At 46.7% G+C, this 14,780-nt stretch overlaps 1 protein-coding gene across 1 annotated transcript in view; it reads left to right on the top strand.

Annotated features, from left to right (window-relative positions):
* Marchf4 (membrane associated ring-CH-type finger 4) overlaps positions 1-6,414 on the top strand; it is a 117,817-nt gene extending 111,403 nt beyond the window's left edge. Inside the window, exon 4 of the mRNA XM_036173319.1 lies at positions 4,558-6,414. Coding sequence (XP_036029212.1) covers positions 4,558-4,925 — 368 coding nt within the window. The 3' untranslated portion in view covers positions 4,926-6,414. The remainder of the gene's footprint in view (positions 1-4,557) is intronic.
* The last annotated feature ends 8,366 nt before the right edge of the window (positions 6,415-14,780 follow it).

Below are 14,780 nucleotides of genomic sequence, written 5' to 3'. Positions count from 1 at the left end.
AGAGGAGTGTCCTGTGGTCTTCCTCCAACGACCCCTTTCATGTAGCCTTGACAGTCATGCCAGCCAAGTCAGCACTCAGGATTCCTCACCTCATCGGGTCTCATAAAAACTCAAGGAAGGGGGCTGGAGAGATGGCTCAGAGGTTAAGAGCACTGGCTGTTCTCTCTGAGGTCCTGAGTTCAATTCCCAGCACCCACATGGTGGCTCACAACCATCTGTAATGACATCTGGTGCCCTCTTCTGACCTGCAGACAGAACACTGTATACATAAAAAAAAAAAAAAAAGAACTTATAAAAAAAAACACTTTGCTTTAAAAAAAAAAACACACAACTCAAGGAAGGAACACCAGTTCCAACTTGCTGATGAGAAACTGAGGCCCTCGATGAGCAAGCCCCTTGCTGAAGCCACAAGGCTTGCAAGTGGCAGATGTACTACTCTATAAATGCTTGCTACCAGGTGAATTGACTCTAAATCGTGGGGACCAAGGGTCTTTGGGTCTAGGCAGTGGCCATTTCTACCATTGCCCTATGTTTTAACATCTGTGACATCTGGAGAAAGCATTTTTTTTTTCAAATTTATATGGTGTGTGTGTGTGAGAGAGAGGGGGTGGGGAGAGAGAGAGAGAGAGAGAGAGAGAGAGAGAGAGAGAGAGAGAACTGAGATTATGGGCATCGACCACACATCTTTTACATGGATGTTGAGGATCCAGACTCAGTTCCCCATGCTTGCACAGCAAACACTTTACTGTCTAAGTCTCTTCTTCCTCCTCTTTTTTTTTAAATAAAAATCTAGCCAGGAGGTAGTCACTCATGCCTTTAAGACCAGCACTCAGGAGGCAAAGACAGGAGGATCTCTGAGTTCAAGGTCAGCCTGGTCTATAGAGCAAAGTTCTAAGACAGCCAGAGATACACAGAGAAAACCTGTCTGGGGAAAAAAGAAAAGAAAAGAAGGAAAAATAAAATGTAGTGTTTCCTGTGCCGCAGCAGGCAAGGACAAGCGCTCTGTCTAGGCAGGGATAAGCATTCTATCTAAGCAGGGACAGGGGAACAAGCACTGTGTCTAGGTAGGGATAAGCATTTTGTCTAGGCAATCCCGCTCATTATAGCCCACCATGGCTATATCATCAGACTCACCTGAGGCTTCTTTGAGATGCAGATTCTCATGCCTACTCCAGTCCTACCGAGTCAGGCTTTCTGGGCATAGAGCCAGGAATCTGTGAGTTACCACACTCTCTGAAGATTCTGATACACACACCCAAGTTTGAAAAGCACTATTTCAGAGCTGTCAACAACTTTTATGTCACTTAACCCGGAACATTGGCAAGAGATGAGGGTCTGAAGGTGAATTCCGGGTCACCGAGGGGATTCAGGTTTCCCTGTAGACTTACTCATCAACTTGGCTTGACCTGTTACTGTACACCACGGTAGGAAGCAGTGTTGTGCCCCAACCCTACCCCCCAATGGCAGGGGCTCAGAGACATGCAGAGTGGACACTCAGAAAAGACAACATCGGGTCAAGTTGTGTCTCTCTGCTCACAGGAAACATCCAATGGTCAAAACGCACCAAGGAAAGGCTGGGATGCTTTTTAGAGAACTCCTTGTTGTTGTTGCTATGGTTATAGAGTGTGGAGGAGCTAGGCAAGCGGCATTGCCCACTCTTGGTGGTGACCGGCCTTCTTCCCATTCCCCGTCCAAGCGAAAGGTCATTTCAGCTGAAGCCGAGCATAAGGGCAGAGACAATGAAAGACGTGTCTAACAACCTATAGAGCCTATAACCCTGGGAGAAGGAGGAGTCCAAAAGTTGGAGACTCATTAGAGAGGCAAACTGTCTATTCTTTACTCAGTAGCTGTTAAAATGCATAGAAAAATCCCGGAGAAGGACTCAGTTAAAATTCACACTTCTTGCCTCCCTTTCTTCCTCCCTCATGCTATTTGTTTTCCTTCTTTTCTTGTTTGTTTTTGAATCAGGGTCGCATGAAGCGCATGCTGGTTTCAAACTCTCTCCGTGGTCAGCAATGACCTTAAGCTCCTCAACCTCCTGCCTCTCTCTACCTGTCACACGCTAGGATTGCAGGCTTGCAGCACCACAGTGGTTTATGCAGTCAGTCCTGGGGATTAAACCCCGGGCCTGACAAAGGCCTGGCAAGGAGAGCTACGTCCCTGCCCTTTCTTTCTCCTCTGTCTCAAACTCTTCACCAGCGGCCCTTAGCTCTCCTGAACTGCACCTTGTTCTCAGTCCACTGCTGTCGTCTGACTCTCCTCAGCCTTCTTGGCCACCTTCTTGGCTGCCTGCCCTCCTAACCCTCATCACTTTCCTTGTTTTTAAAGAATTCCTCCGTGCGAGGAATCAGTCATTATTTCGGTGAAGCAGGAGGCGCCGGGGTGGGGGTGGGGAGTTTGTTGCTAAGGGGAGTGAATGGGAGTGAGGTAGTTTATGTTTTTCCAACTTTCTCCAAATAAGTGTTATCTAGAAAAACAGGTGCACTCCTCCTTGCTCAGCCACTTATCCATTAAAATGGTTTAATTACTGCCTGAACACTAGACAGGCAATTAAAAGGCAGTATTCAAACCAAAAACTTAAGGCGCCCTCTTCAATCAGAGTAAAATTGTCTGCTCGAGAGGCTAATTAAGAATGGAGTGTAGAGATTCCAGCCAGAAATTTTGTCTGGGGCCTTTAAAGCCCCTGGTTCTCTGTACCCGGGCCCAGGCTCCTCCTCCGTGAGTCCCTGTGATGTTCCTGGTGCTGCATTGGCTATGTAGACTCACCCCGGAGCCTGTAGCCTGGACAATGGCACAAGGCCGCACACAAACAAGGCACCGTGGGACAAACAGAAGAATGACTGGCTTTCGTACCAATGGTGCATAGGTACACATTTAAGGGTACACAGAAGTAACGGGTGTTGGCACCCTTGGGGACAGAGGGGAAGCCTCTTTGTCCAGTACCCATCGCACTGGATCAGGAGTCCATGGGGGTGTCTTTAGGAAATTATGCTCCCTCTAAAACTGTTGTCTGGGTTTCCCCAGGGCTAGGAACCAGTGTGTCTCTCAATGAACTCTTGCAGATACATAGAGAGAAATGCAATTGCATGAGCTGTGTGGAATGCTGGAAGGAGCAGCAGGGGATGGCTCTTCTTTTTTCCCAGAGTCTGAGCTGAAGCAGAAAAGCTGTGAGGTGTTCCCATCCAGGACTTGTGCCACAGTGAGGAGGTGAGGGTGACTAGTCCACGTTGCTCCTGTGAGCTTCTGGACGTTGATTGTGGCAGCCATAGTGAAGTAATAGTTACGACCACCATACAGATCCACATGCCAGCCCTGGGCCCTGGGGCATCAGCAAATGGCGCCCTCATAACAGACGATGGCAGCCAGAACCTTCGCAGTTGTTCAAAGGCTTCTCTGTGCTCTCAGCTCATCTCTCTGCAAGTCTCTCAGCTCTACCTGTGACACACATCCTGCTTCTAAAGATGTCTCATCACTCCATGTGTCCCCAGCACTGGTCACCAGTTCTCGCCTTCAGTGACTGTGTCATGTCCTGCTTCATTGGAGATTTCTATTCTTGCCCCTTTTGGGGCACCAGTGAATTTTCTTAAGAGCAAATCTGTCCATGTCCTTCCCTCTTCTAAATCCCCTCAGGGGATTCCCACTATACTGGAAAAATGTAAGACAGGATCATAGGTGGGGCTCTGCTCACCTTCTCCTCCCCTCTCCACACCCAAATGTTTGCGCTGTGTTAGGCATGCGGACCTCAGCTCCATGGCCTTTCTCTTCCCTCTTGCTAAAACAAGACCCCAAATGCCTACCTACAGCCAAGGGCTGTTTAACCCTATTTCATCTTCCTCCCAGCATGTGCCAGCACAGGAAAAGAGTCCTAGTTGGTTTATTTGCATGTCTCCTATGTGCCTCCTCACTTAAATCTAAGTTCTCCAACAGCAAGACTTCCTGTCTCAGGCACTTCCGGATCCCAAGTGCTTTGCACACAGTAGGCCTTCAATTGCTCTCCATTTGCCTTGTCGCCTTGTATGTGGCTCGTTTGTGTGTGGCTTGCTAGATGTGGCCTGTTTCCACTGGCCCCCACTCTATTTGGCCAATACAATTGCAAGAACGTTCACTCTGCCAGAGGGATGTGTGTTTCAGTAGCAGAGGCTATACAAAGAGCTAAAGAAAGGAGTTTCAGATGTCTGTCATTCAGCAGGATTGGAATGACCGCAGGATCCCATTGATGTTGCCTTTTAAAGGTGCATGATTCATTCAACACCTGCTACGCACAGGGTGTCATGAATATGTAATACAGGGAGGAAAAAAATATTTACATTATGACTTAATTGGAGAATTTGAATTGTGTCAAGCCAGGAAGGGGGCAGGATGGAGCAGAAGTAGTCAAAGGCATTTCATGCAGAGCTCAACGATTTCATGATCTTCTTCCTTCTGGTGACTCATGGAGCCCGGGGAACCTAGAGGTGCCCTGGCATCAAGTGGCTCAGAGCTGGAAGGTAGGTTTGGCCTTCTCCCACAGTTACTTGCCTTCTTGGCTCAGCCTTTGTTTTCTTCTCTTCCTGCCAGGTCTCATCATCCACGAAGGACCCTCGGTATACCGCATCTTTAAACGATGGCAGGCCGTCAACCAGCAGTGGAAAGTGCTGAACTATGACAAGACAAAAGACTTAGAGGATCAAAAATCAGGAGGCAGGACAAACCTCCGGACTTCTTCATCAACCCAAGCCAATATCCCCTCCACGGAAGAGGAGGCAGCCAGCCCTCCTGCCCGTGAGGAGGGCCCCACCAGGGCTGCCAGCCACCCCTCAGGCCCTGTGTCCCAACACCACTGTGCTTACACCATTCTGCACATCCTGAGTCACTTGAGACCTCATGAACAACGGAGCACGCAGGGCAGCAGCCGAGAACTCGTCATGAGAGTCACCACGGTGTGAATGGAGGCCTGGGAGGAAGGCTGAGACCACACAGGCCCCCCAGGAAATCGGCTGGGCCAGGAGGGGCCCAGGAAGCAGGAATGGGAGGCAGAAATCCAGCCGTGGGTGAGGGTCCTCGAGGGAGCCTGGAGCAGAGGGGCGCTATGGGGAGGCTGCCTGCTGGAGAGCGCCTGTGATTTCCAGTCTGTTGGTTTCACAGACCCCACAACAGTGGGTGGGACAATGGAACCCGCCCTAAGAAAACATTCCTCCCTGCAAAATGACGAGGAGCAAGGCATCCAGAAAGGGCTGGGCAGAAAATGGCGGCCGGTACCCGAGGTACCTGCTGCCCCTGTGGGATGTAAGGGCAGCAAAGAGAACAAGCCACGGCCACCCGTGGCCCAGCATTTTGTAATCCGCACCTCTCTCTCTCAGTCTTGGGTTTGCTCCTCTCTGGGCGCTGCTTCCCTTGTGAGCTGGTACGCGCTTCCCAGCACTGGGTGCCCCAGGGAGAGAGTGGGACCTTGTGAGCTGGTACCCCTACCATGCTTGTCGGGGGTGGGGGTGGGGGGCCCTGCACACTGCAAAGTTCCAGTGACTCAAATGGCTTTACCGACCCCCGGGGGCCGTTCAGGAAGGGAGCTGCAGATATGCCTGGCTAGAGAGATGGGGCTGTCTCCTCCAGAGAGAACTTTCCTAGCTGTGACCACGAGTATCAGGTGAGGTCAAAGAAGGCTGAGGTTTGGGGATGCGCATCTTTCTGTTCCCTTGTTTATTTTATGGTGATTGGGCTCAAAGATGTTTACAGGATGGGGGACTCACACACATACCTGTGTGCGTGTGTGTGTGTGTGTGTGTGTGTGTGTGTGTGTGTGTGTGTGTGTAGAGGGAAGTATGGATTGCTCATGAGTATCTCAAGCACACAACTGCTACTGCAGCTTCAACCTTCAAATGTCAGGCCAGGGAAAATTCGCCCCACTGCTGAGCCCCACTCACACCTGGGATAATGTAGTGCCATGTCTTTTTGGCCGTGGCATTTGAAAGGGTAGGCACACGCACACATGCATACACACCCGCACACGCACACACACAACACACCCTCCCACCTGGGTCTGCTGCAGTGTGGGGTGATGCTGGCCTGTGTATCTCAAGGAAGGAGTGAACACCGATCTAAGTATTCCTGGCGTCCTGGCACCAGTAACCTCCCTGAAGAGGCAGCTCGCCCTGTGCTCAGTGCGGTGCACACCTTGATCCTCCCTGTGGGGCTGAGCACTCCAAGGAGCCAGTGGGGAGCACTGTCCCAGGAGCCCGCCTGTGTGTTCCAGGACCTGCCAGGGAAGGCCGCTGGGTGGTCACCCGCAGTTTCTTACCGTCTTGGCACAATGGACGCGCCATCCTTGGGTATTAAAAGGACACTGTTGAGTACTTTTTTAAACTAGTTTTTAGGGTTTTTTTTTTTTTTTAACTCTCTGTTATTTGTAATATTCTCTTAAAGGCTTGGAAATAAAATGTCTTTCCCTACCATGTGTGTCCCTTCCCCACGGTTTCTTCCTTTTCCTCCCGTGACAGCCGCTGTGGAAGAGTTCAGTGTTTTTCTTTCTTCTTTGAGAGTCCAGACACTAGGGCGGACAGGTGTGTATTGACACATAGGTACCAATGGTGTGTGTGTGTGTGTGTGTGTGTGTGTGTGTGTCTATGTGTGAACCAGAGGTTGGGGCAGACAGGTATGCTGCCCTCAGAATGCATCCATGTGTGTTGATTCATAGGCACACATGATGCATGTATGTACATGGTATGTGTGTGTGTGTGTGTGTCTGTGTGTGTGTGTGTGTGTGTGTGTGAAAACCTGCATCAAAACAATTAGATTCCTGGCTTTCTTCTTCTTCTTCTTCTTCTTCTTCTTCTTCTTCTTCTTCTTCCTCCTCCTCCTCCTCCTCCTCCTCCTCCTCCTCCTCCTCCTCTTCTTCTTTTCCTTCTTAGCAAATGGATTCCATCAGGCCCAAACAGGAACCACTCTCAAACATTCCCAGGCTTCATACAGTCCAAGAACCCTGGAAGTATTTGTATGAGAAAGATCTCTAGGGAGCTCTACCTCTCGGGTCCATTTCAGAGAAATGTTGAGAGACTCTGGGGGTGGGGCAAGATTCCCCTGAATACTTCCCCCTTGAGCATCAGAGAATAGCCCCCAAATCAGGGTCCAGGGACAGAAGTAACAGAGATGGTTCCTCCCTTCACCTGACAGGTCCCTCCTTCTTTAGGACTGACAGATGGTGGGCAGCATCATCAGCGGGACATGCTTCATGCATTAGCCATTGGTAACTGTAGCTGGATGAGTAGTTGCTAGCAGGAGACCTCCTGGTGGGGGAGTTCTTTCCAAAGATTTCTTCCCAAAGAAGCTTAAAATCAGAGACTTAAGAAAAGAGACACTGAAAATAGAAACTAAACAAAAGCCAGCACTCTACTGAGCTGTCTTCTTTGAAGGGTCCGAAGGGCTAGAGCTCGGTCGGTTGGGTGCATGCTTGGGTGTGCAGAGCCCTGGGTTCGGATCCCCCCTGCGCGGCATACACTAGGTGGAACATCACGTTTGTATTCCCAGCACTCAGGATATAGAGGTGCAAGGGTCAGGAGTTCAAAGACATAGTGAGTTCAAGGCCCACCTGGGATACATGGGACACTATCTAAAAGTAACAAGTAAAAACAAACAAAATAAGGGTTTGGGGTCTCAGTCATTTAACTTAAATACTTAAGGAGACTGTGGCTTATTGTTATGTGGATTCGCCTCTTTCAAAGTAGTATTCAAATACAGTGGAGTCTGCACACCATCAGAACTATGGTGGCTACCATGCTCTCTCTCTCTCTCTCTCTCTCTCTCTCTCTCTCTCTCTCTCTCTCTGGTGGGTCGCAGCTCACTTCAGCATCTTATGATTATTAAGAGATTTAAGAATCATCATTCTGAATGTGTTGTACTGAAAGGGATTCAATTGATGAGAAATTCTCATAGAATGCTGGACTTGTGGTATCCTGATGATACAAGCTCAAGAGTGAAAAGTCCTGGTTTGTCTTGTTGATTGTTATATAATCAGGGCCTATGGCAGGGCCTGGTACACTGTGATGCTCAGTAAATGAGTAAGATGCTGCTAGGGGAGTAGAGGTACCCCCCTTCAGCACCCAGGAGGCACGGCCCCTCTTCTTTCAACATATACTCTGCCTGTCGGGTCAATCACAGTGTAGAAAGGAAAAGTCAGATTTATTCTGGCCAACAGGATCTTGGGAGTAGGGCTTATAGACACCATGAATGGGACGAGACATCACCTCACATCCAAAGTTCTTCCCCTGTGCAAACTAAATGTCTGACATTTGTCAATCAGAAGTACAACAACCTGCTCAAGTAGATGTCATGGCTATCTTTATTCTACAGATGTGGATACTGAGGCAAAGAGAAGTAGCCTGCCCACGGCCACCAGCTAGTATTCCTGCCTAGGTAGTCTGGCTGAAACCATAACTACTTCATCATGCTTCCTTCAGACAGTTGGGGGCACTATTAGGGAAACTTGCATCCAACAGGTGCCACAGTAGAAGTCTGCAAGGGAAAATTTGGAGACGGTTGAAATTGGGGCTAATAATAATAATAATAATAATAATAATAATAATAATAACATTTTGTCTCTTCTAGGAAAATGCAGAATTTATCTAAAAACCAATTCCCAATGTTATCTAGATAATATCATTGTTGAATGGGAGCTTGTACATATTAGAGAATTAATTATGTCTGGGAACTGGGGGATTTTGAAAGGCCAGTGGATATAGTTAAAACATGCTTTCATGAACAAATGACTAGGTTTTATGAGGGTCCTAGAAAAAAAAATTACCTATCTGGACCTAGATTTTTGGCTTTGGTTCCCAATGACAGACAGAGTGGCAGGCTTAGGCTCCTAGCCACAGTCACAACCCATTGGAGGGTGCTGCTTTTATGAGAGGTTGCTAATCAGTGTCCAAAACCCCTGGTTATTATTGGTATAACTATAAAAATAATTCTCTGGGGAGAATCAGATCTGTTGCCATCTTGGAGCACAGAAACTCTAAAATCATACAAGTTTTTGACTAAAATAACCAGACTACCTCATAGACCTGAAGTTGCTGCTATTCCTTTGTTCTGTTCTCTGCTCCAGATAGGTTGCTGGGGGCAGGAGAATGATTTGATATGACAGCAGCCAACCCCTCAGGATACCGATGTACTCTGTAAACATTTTATTGTACAGGAGAGACAGGAAGGAGAAAAAAAAAACATATTCTGCATTTCCCCCTCATAGTCTCATTTCAAATTACTCTAGTTATTAGTATCAAATGGTCAAGGAGTATTTAACCCATGATGGTCTGAACCCAATAGCGGAGATATAGCCCTAAACCCTTTACCCCATGCCCCTCTCTCACTATTATAGGCAGAATGACATCCAGGGATTTGAAAAGGCCGTGTGCTGTACACAGTTGAGAGAAGGTCTAAGATGGCTCATGTAGCGAGGATCTAGGACTGACCTTAGCGTGGTTCTGAGCCCAGAGTCTGAGCTGCACTGTCTGGTGCCAGAATACACCATCCACCTGCTTCATCTGACCTCATACACACACACCCCCTCAATGCAGGCCACCCTGGAAGGAGAAGCCACTGGTTTTCTCTGTGCTGGACCTTCAAAAAGTAGCAAGCTAGAGACTTTACTTGGTTCTTGAACCCAGACCATTGAGATGTGTCCCCTCCTCTTCAGTGTGCCACTTAAAACGACATGCACCAGCAGGCACCACTATCACATTTAGCTCCAAGCCAGCACTCAGTAGCTGTTTAGAGGAAAGGAGGAGGTGGGGATGAGGAGGGCTCAGAGTTGCAGAAGGAAGCAGGCATGCCTGCGCACATTGTCTTTAAGCATCATAGGAAAAAGTCCTAAACTAAAGGGAATCTTCAACACCCTCAGTGTTGTTCTCAACCTGGTGCTCTGCTGCCCCAGCTAGGTGGGAAAGGGTGGAACCTGGTCCTTGGCATCAGGGCACAGAACACTGCCATGGGTCTACGATCCCCAGGGTTCTCACTACAAAAGGGGGGCAATCTGTCTTTGCATCTATTAACCAAGAAAGTCATATGCTCAGGATCGGTCTCTAGTGATAGTGCCCTTTCTCAATAGGAAAACAATAGAAGTAGCTAACTACACAGTGTTTTCCATCTGCTAAGCTCTATCGCCAATGTCTTAAGTAATGTGATTGCCAAAATTGGCCACAAAAGTTGGAGATTCTAGTATCTCCAATTCTCCGGTGAGGAAAGGGAGGCATGGAGAGGTAAGGCATAGTGCTTACAGCCATGCAGCTATGCTGCAGAGCTGGAATTTACATCCCAGCTGTTTGGTACTTTACACTGGGCTATGAAAACTGTATTACACCGCACTTGGAGAAGTGGAAAGATATAAAAAAGTTTCAAATTCAAGGGGCATTGGAGGAAAATGAATGAGCTCTCCAGCAGCTGGATGCATCCAGATGCTATTTACATATATTCCTTCTTGGTGAGCTCAGATCAGTTCAAACCTCTGCATCCCTCATCGCATGGAAAGACTGACATCTTCACTGGGATTTCTACCATCCAAACACTAAATAATTTCCCAGGCACCCCTCCTCTGAATCTAGAATCCCCTAAGCTCAGGATTTCTACTATTCATTGTGTAGGTCATTTCTCTATTTGGACCTTATGTTAAACCTGGATGTTAGCCATGATTCCTCCACCTTGATTCTCCTGCCTACCCTAAATATTGCCACTTACAGTTATATTTCACAGTTTTCCTGGAAACTGGAAGGCAACTTAAAGTTTATTCATATGAGAACCTGTGGTGAGAAACAGCTACGTGCAGTTTCTGCCAGATGTGTATCTTTGATATAAATGAGATACAACCACCTTCCAGAGTCGCAGTGCCTAGTTATTAGACACCAGTAAGAGGCTCAGAGGTTCTCATCAAAAGTTCTTCTCACAAAAGAGCCTGCCCCACAAGCTGACTCCTACTAACCAACCGTAAGTAGGGAAGCCAACAGGGCTCCTCTCCCTAGGAGTGTGCGTGGTTAAAGGGAACTAATACTTGAGCAAGAGAAGCAATTGTGTAAGTGGTAGGGTTTCAGTTATCTTCTTTCACCCTGAGGATTACAGCCATGTGTGTGAGTGTAGCACACAGACACATCTCCAGCATGAAACATGGGTTAACAACAAAGACATCCCCCGAGCAGTTCACTGAGGCAAGACTTGTGGCTGGACAGCCTTGCAGTGTTACACAGGACACCAAGATATTAAGGCAACTGTGGAGAGAGCCAGAACGTTCCTGAGGTCTCTAATGTCACTAGTCTTTAAAAAGCCACCTCGTCTAAAGCCTGCATGTGGGACATTACCTCCTTTGTCCCACCCAGTGGCTATTCCAAAGGGTGACTTTAGAGAGGGAATTCCCTGCATCCTACAACAAAGGATGCTGTGTCTTTTCCAAGCAAAGGTGTGGTGAGGTCAGAGCTGCCATTGTGGTTCATGTTCATACCAAGTATGTCGAGTGTCTACCTGCCTGGTGAACTGTGGTGGTGACAATACCATAAGGCCTAGTCCTTCTCTTAAAAGGCTCAGGACTGAGGGACTGTCTTCAAATTATTTTGTGGACACGTGCTTTTCATGTCTACCCCCTTCTCAAAAACTTTCCCTCAGCAAATCTACACCATGTGGTTTTGATAGGGATGAGCTCCTATAAGCAAATCAACCACGGAAATGAGACTGTGATCTGAGCTTAAATAGTTTTTTTTAAAGTATCTTAAATAAATCAATGAATTTACTTATCTTTGGGGATTGGTTCAGAAGTGAGCATATGATCAAAGCTAACCCAAGTCTTCCCCAGGATTATTCTATCAAAGCTAGGGGGGAACACTGTTTCCCTCTGGAAAGGTTGATAGCAGTGAGTCATAAATCCAGAAACATGGAAATCACCATTTCATGCCAACTGAATAATACTTTTCTCCAAAATAAAGGCATATGGAGGCACACAGAGCGAATGGTAAGGAGACGATCCTGACTCTCCTGGACCCCCCATAACTCCAATGGCATTAGCCATGAATTCCATTCTGCTTACAGTTGCCTGAAGTGGGTTGATATTACAGCTGAAAACCCCATTATGCAATACAACAGTTTCCAACAATTCCACTACAGAGCTTTGATTTAAACTCGTGGGATGTTTGTACAGAGGGAGGCCATAGGAAATGGAAGGGTCTGCGTTCCTCTCCTGTGGTGTAAGGACTCAAGCTGGCTTTGGACAGCATTTACAACCAGGATTAGTCTTCATTCTCTCTATGAATCTGCTCAAAGTTAACAATCTTAAAATAGGAAGACAATATACATAAACACATATCTCAAGAGTGTCTTTTTAAAAATATTTTAGACACAAAAATTAAAGGCAAAGCTCAAATTAAGACTTTGGTCCACTCTTCAAAGACAAAGGCGTCTCAGCTGCTCCTGGTACTGACCATGGGATGTCCTTACACACAGGCCTTGAGTCACTTTGCTTATTCAAAAATATAACCTATGGAACAATATTCACAGTGCTCATGTTTGCAGGGAAAACAAAAACCAAACCTTACACTCACATTGTGCATTTGAAAACACCACGGGCTACTTGACCATTGACCACATTGTCCTTATTAAATTAAGCAGGAACCACGACACTCTGGCACGAAGGAGGAAGACCTGTAGAAGCAACTGGAACTCGGTTCAGAATCCTTTGCATTTTGATGTCTGGTTTTCTCATCTTTAAAATAAAGATTTGCTGCTAGAACTTTGTAAATCTCATAGATAATGCATATAAAGTTGACAGGCAGTAATGGCTGTCATTATCATTTTATTATATCATTACCGCAGCATATAAAAAACAAGGTTAAACCAAAGCAGACATGGACACCCAGTACTAAAATCCAACTAACTTTAAGTTTCCATTCAGCCACATGTTACAGATGCCCAACCAGGAGGAGCTGAACAGTAAGGGCTTATTTTTTTCTGTTATAATGCACTGTCCAGAGTAGGTATCTGCTGACATTAGTCTTGCTGCCACTAACAATAGATTTTGCCACTAATAATCTAAACTCTTTCTGTCTGTCTGCTCTGTCATCCTTAGCATGCTGGTCTGTCACCTATGACTGTAACCGCCCAACACCAAGTGGTCTAGTAAGGCCCAAAGCAGGGAAGGAGGAAGGGGACCCCGCTCTGATCACTTCCCTCCTTTACATCAGGAAATGCTGGAGCTTTTGTAGAGCCATGCTTCAATGCCTAGATATTTCCCTCTGTATCATTTTGATAAGAAATGCATCACAAAGCCTCTGTTAGAGACTGGTGATTGTTTACCCTGCTCAGCTCCTGCTACAGATTACATCCAGAGAGAAACAGATGGGCTGGGATTTGGGTAGGCCAGCTGGGGGCATCTTCTCCATACTGTGAGTAGGAGGATAAATCAGTGTGCTAATTTTGAGGGCCATTCGCTAGTATTCTATAAACTTAAAAGTGCACATACCCTTCAAGCCAGGAATTTCATTCCTTTGGAATACCACTGAGAGACAGCAGCAGGTGTTGTATTTGCAAACAGTTTGGGAAATAAGGATGGGCAGAGCGTCACTGTAACGATGCCACAAATTGGAAAGGACCCAAACATCTATGCCTATAGACATGAGGAAGTATGAGCTATTGAAACCCTGTGGCACCAACAGCCTCGGAGGAAATGTCACAAACCCAAAGGGACTGACAGACAAAGACCTCAAAATTTTATTGACGGGATCATGTAACATATGGGACAATATGTACCACAGTAACATATTTGTGAATCAAGAACAAAATACTGATACCTGCTGTCTTGATTTTCTGTTGCTGTGATAAAACACCATGACCAAAGCAACTTATAAATGGAAGGGTTTATTTATGACTTATAGTTGAAAAGGGATAGGAATCCATCACCATGATGGTAGGGAGCATGGCAGCAGGCAGGCAGGCAGGCATGGTGTTGGGGCAGCAGCTGAGAGCTCACATTCAGATCCATAAGTGGGAATGGTTTGAGTCTTTTGGAAACGCCAATCCCATGCCCTGTGACACACCTTCTCTGCTAAGGCCACACCTCCCAATCCTTCCCACACAGTTCCACCAAACTGGGGACCAAGCGTTCAGGCACACGAGTCTACGAGGGACATTCTCATTCAAAACACCACACCTATTTTTTTATATATATTTCAACATGGCATACTCCAAAAGACTATAAAAAGATAACCAAACTGATAGGAGCTATTCATTTTTGAGAGAGTATAAGTCTGAGGACCATGAAAGGCAAACTTTATGATATTTTATACTACAGTGCATCAGTGGGGTAAGAGGCAACCACTGAAAACTATGAGCAGGAGCTGGAGAGATGGCTCAATAGTTAAGAGTATGTACGGCCCTCATGGGTAACTGCGACCTAAGTTCTGTTCCCAGCAACTTGGTGACTTGAAGCCAGCCACCTGGAACTCTGGCTCCAGAGGATCTACCACCTCTGGCCTTTGGCGGCACCTGCACTCACATGCTCATACACTCTTATACATACAATTAAAAAATATATATATTTAAAAATAATTTTTAGAAAGTAGTATCAAATGAGGCATGGTGGTGCACATCTACAATCCCACCACTCAAATGGGTGCCAGTCTGTGGGCAGTCTGAGATCCATATAGAGACCTTGTTTATACACACACACACACACACACACACACACACACACACACACACACATACATTCATACATGCACACTCACACATATACACACACACACCACGGAGTACCTGTTTTTCTGTATTTTCAGAGTCCTAGC

This window comes from Onychomys torridus, chromosome 23, assembly GCF_903995425.1.
Source record: "Onychomys torridus chromosome 23, mOncTor1.1, whole genome shotgun sequence".
NCBI lineage: Eukaryota > Metazoa > Chordata > Mammalia > Rodentia > Cricetidae > Onychomys > Onychomys torridus.
The sequence above is the reverse complement of the archived record's forward strand: the minus strand, read 5'-3'. Positions and strand labels throughout refer to the sequence as shown.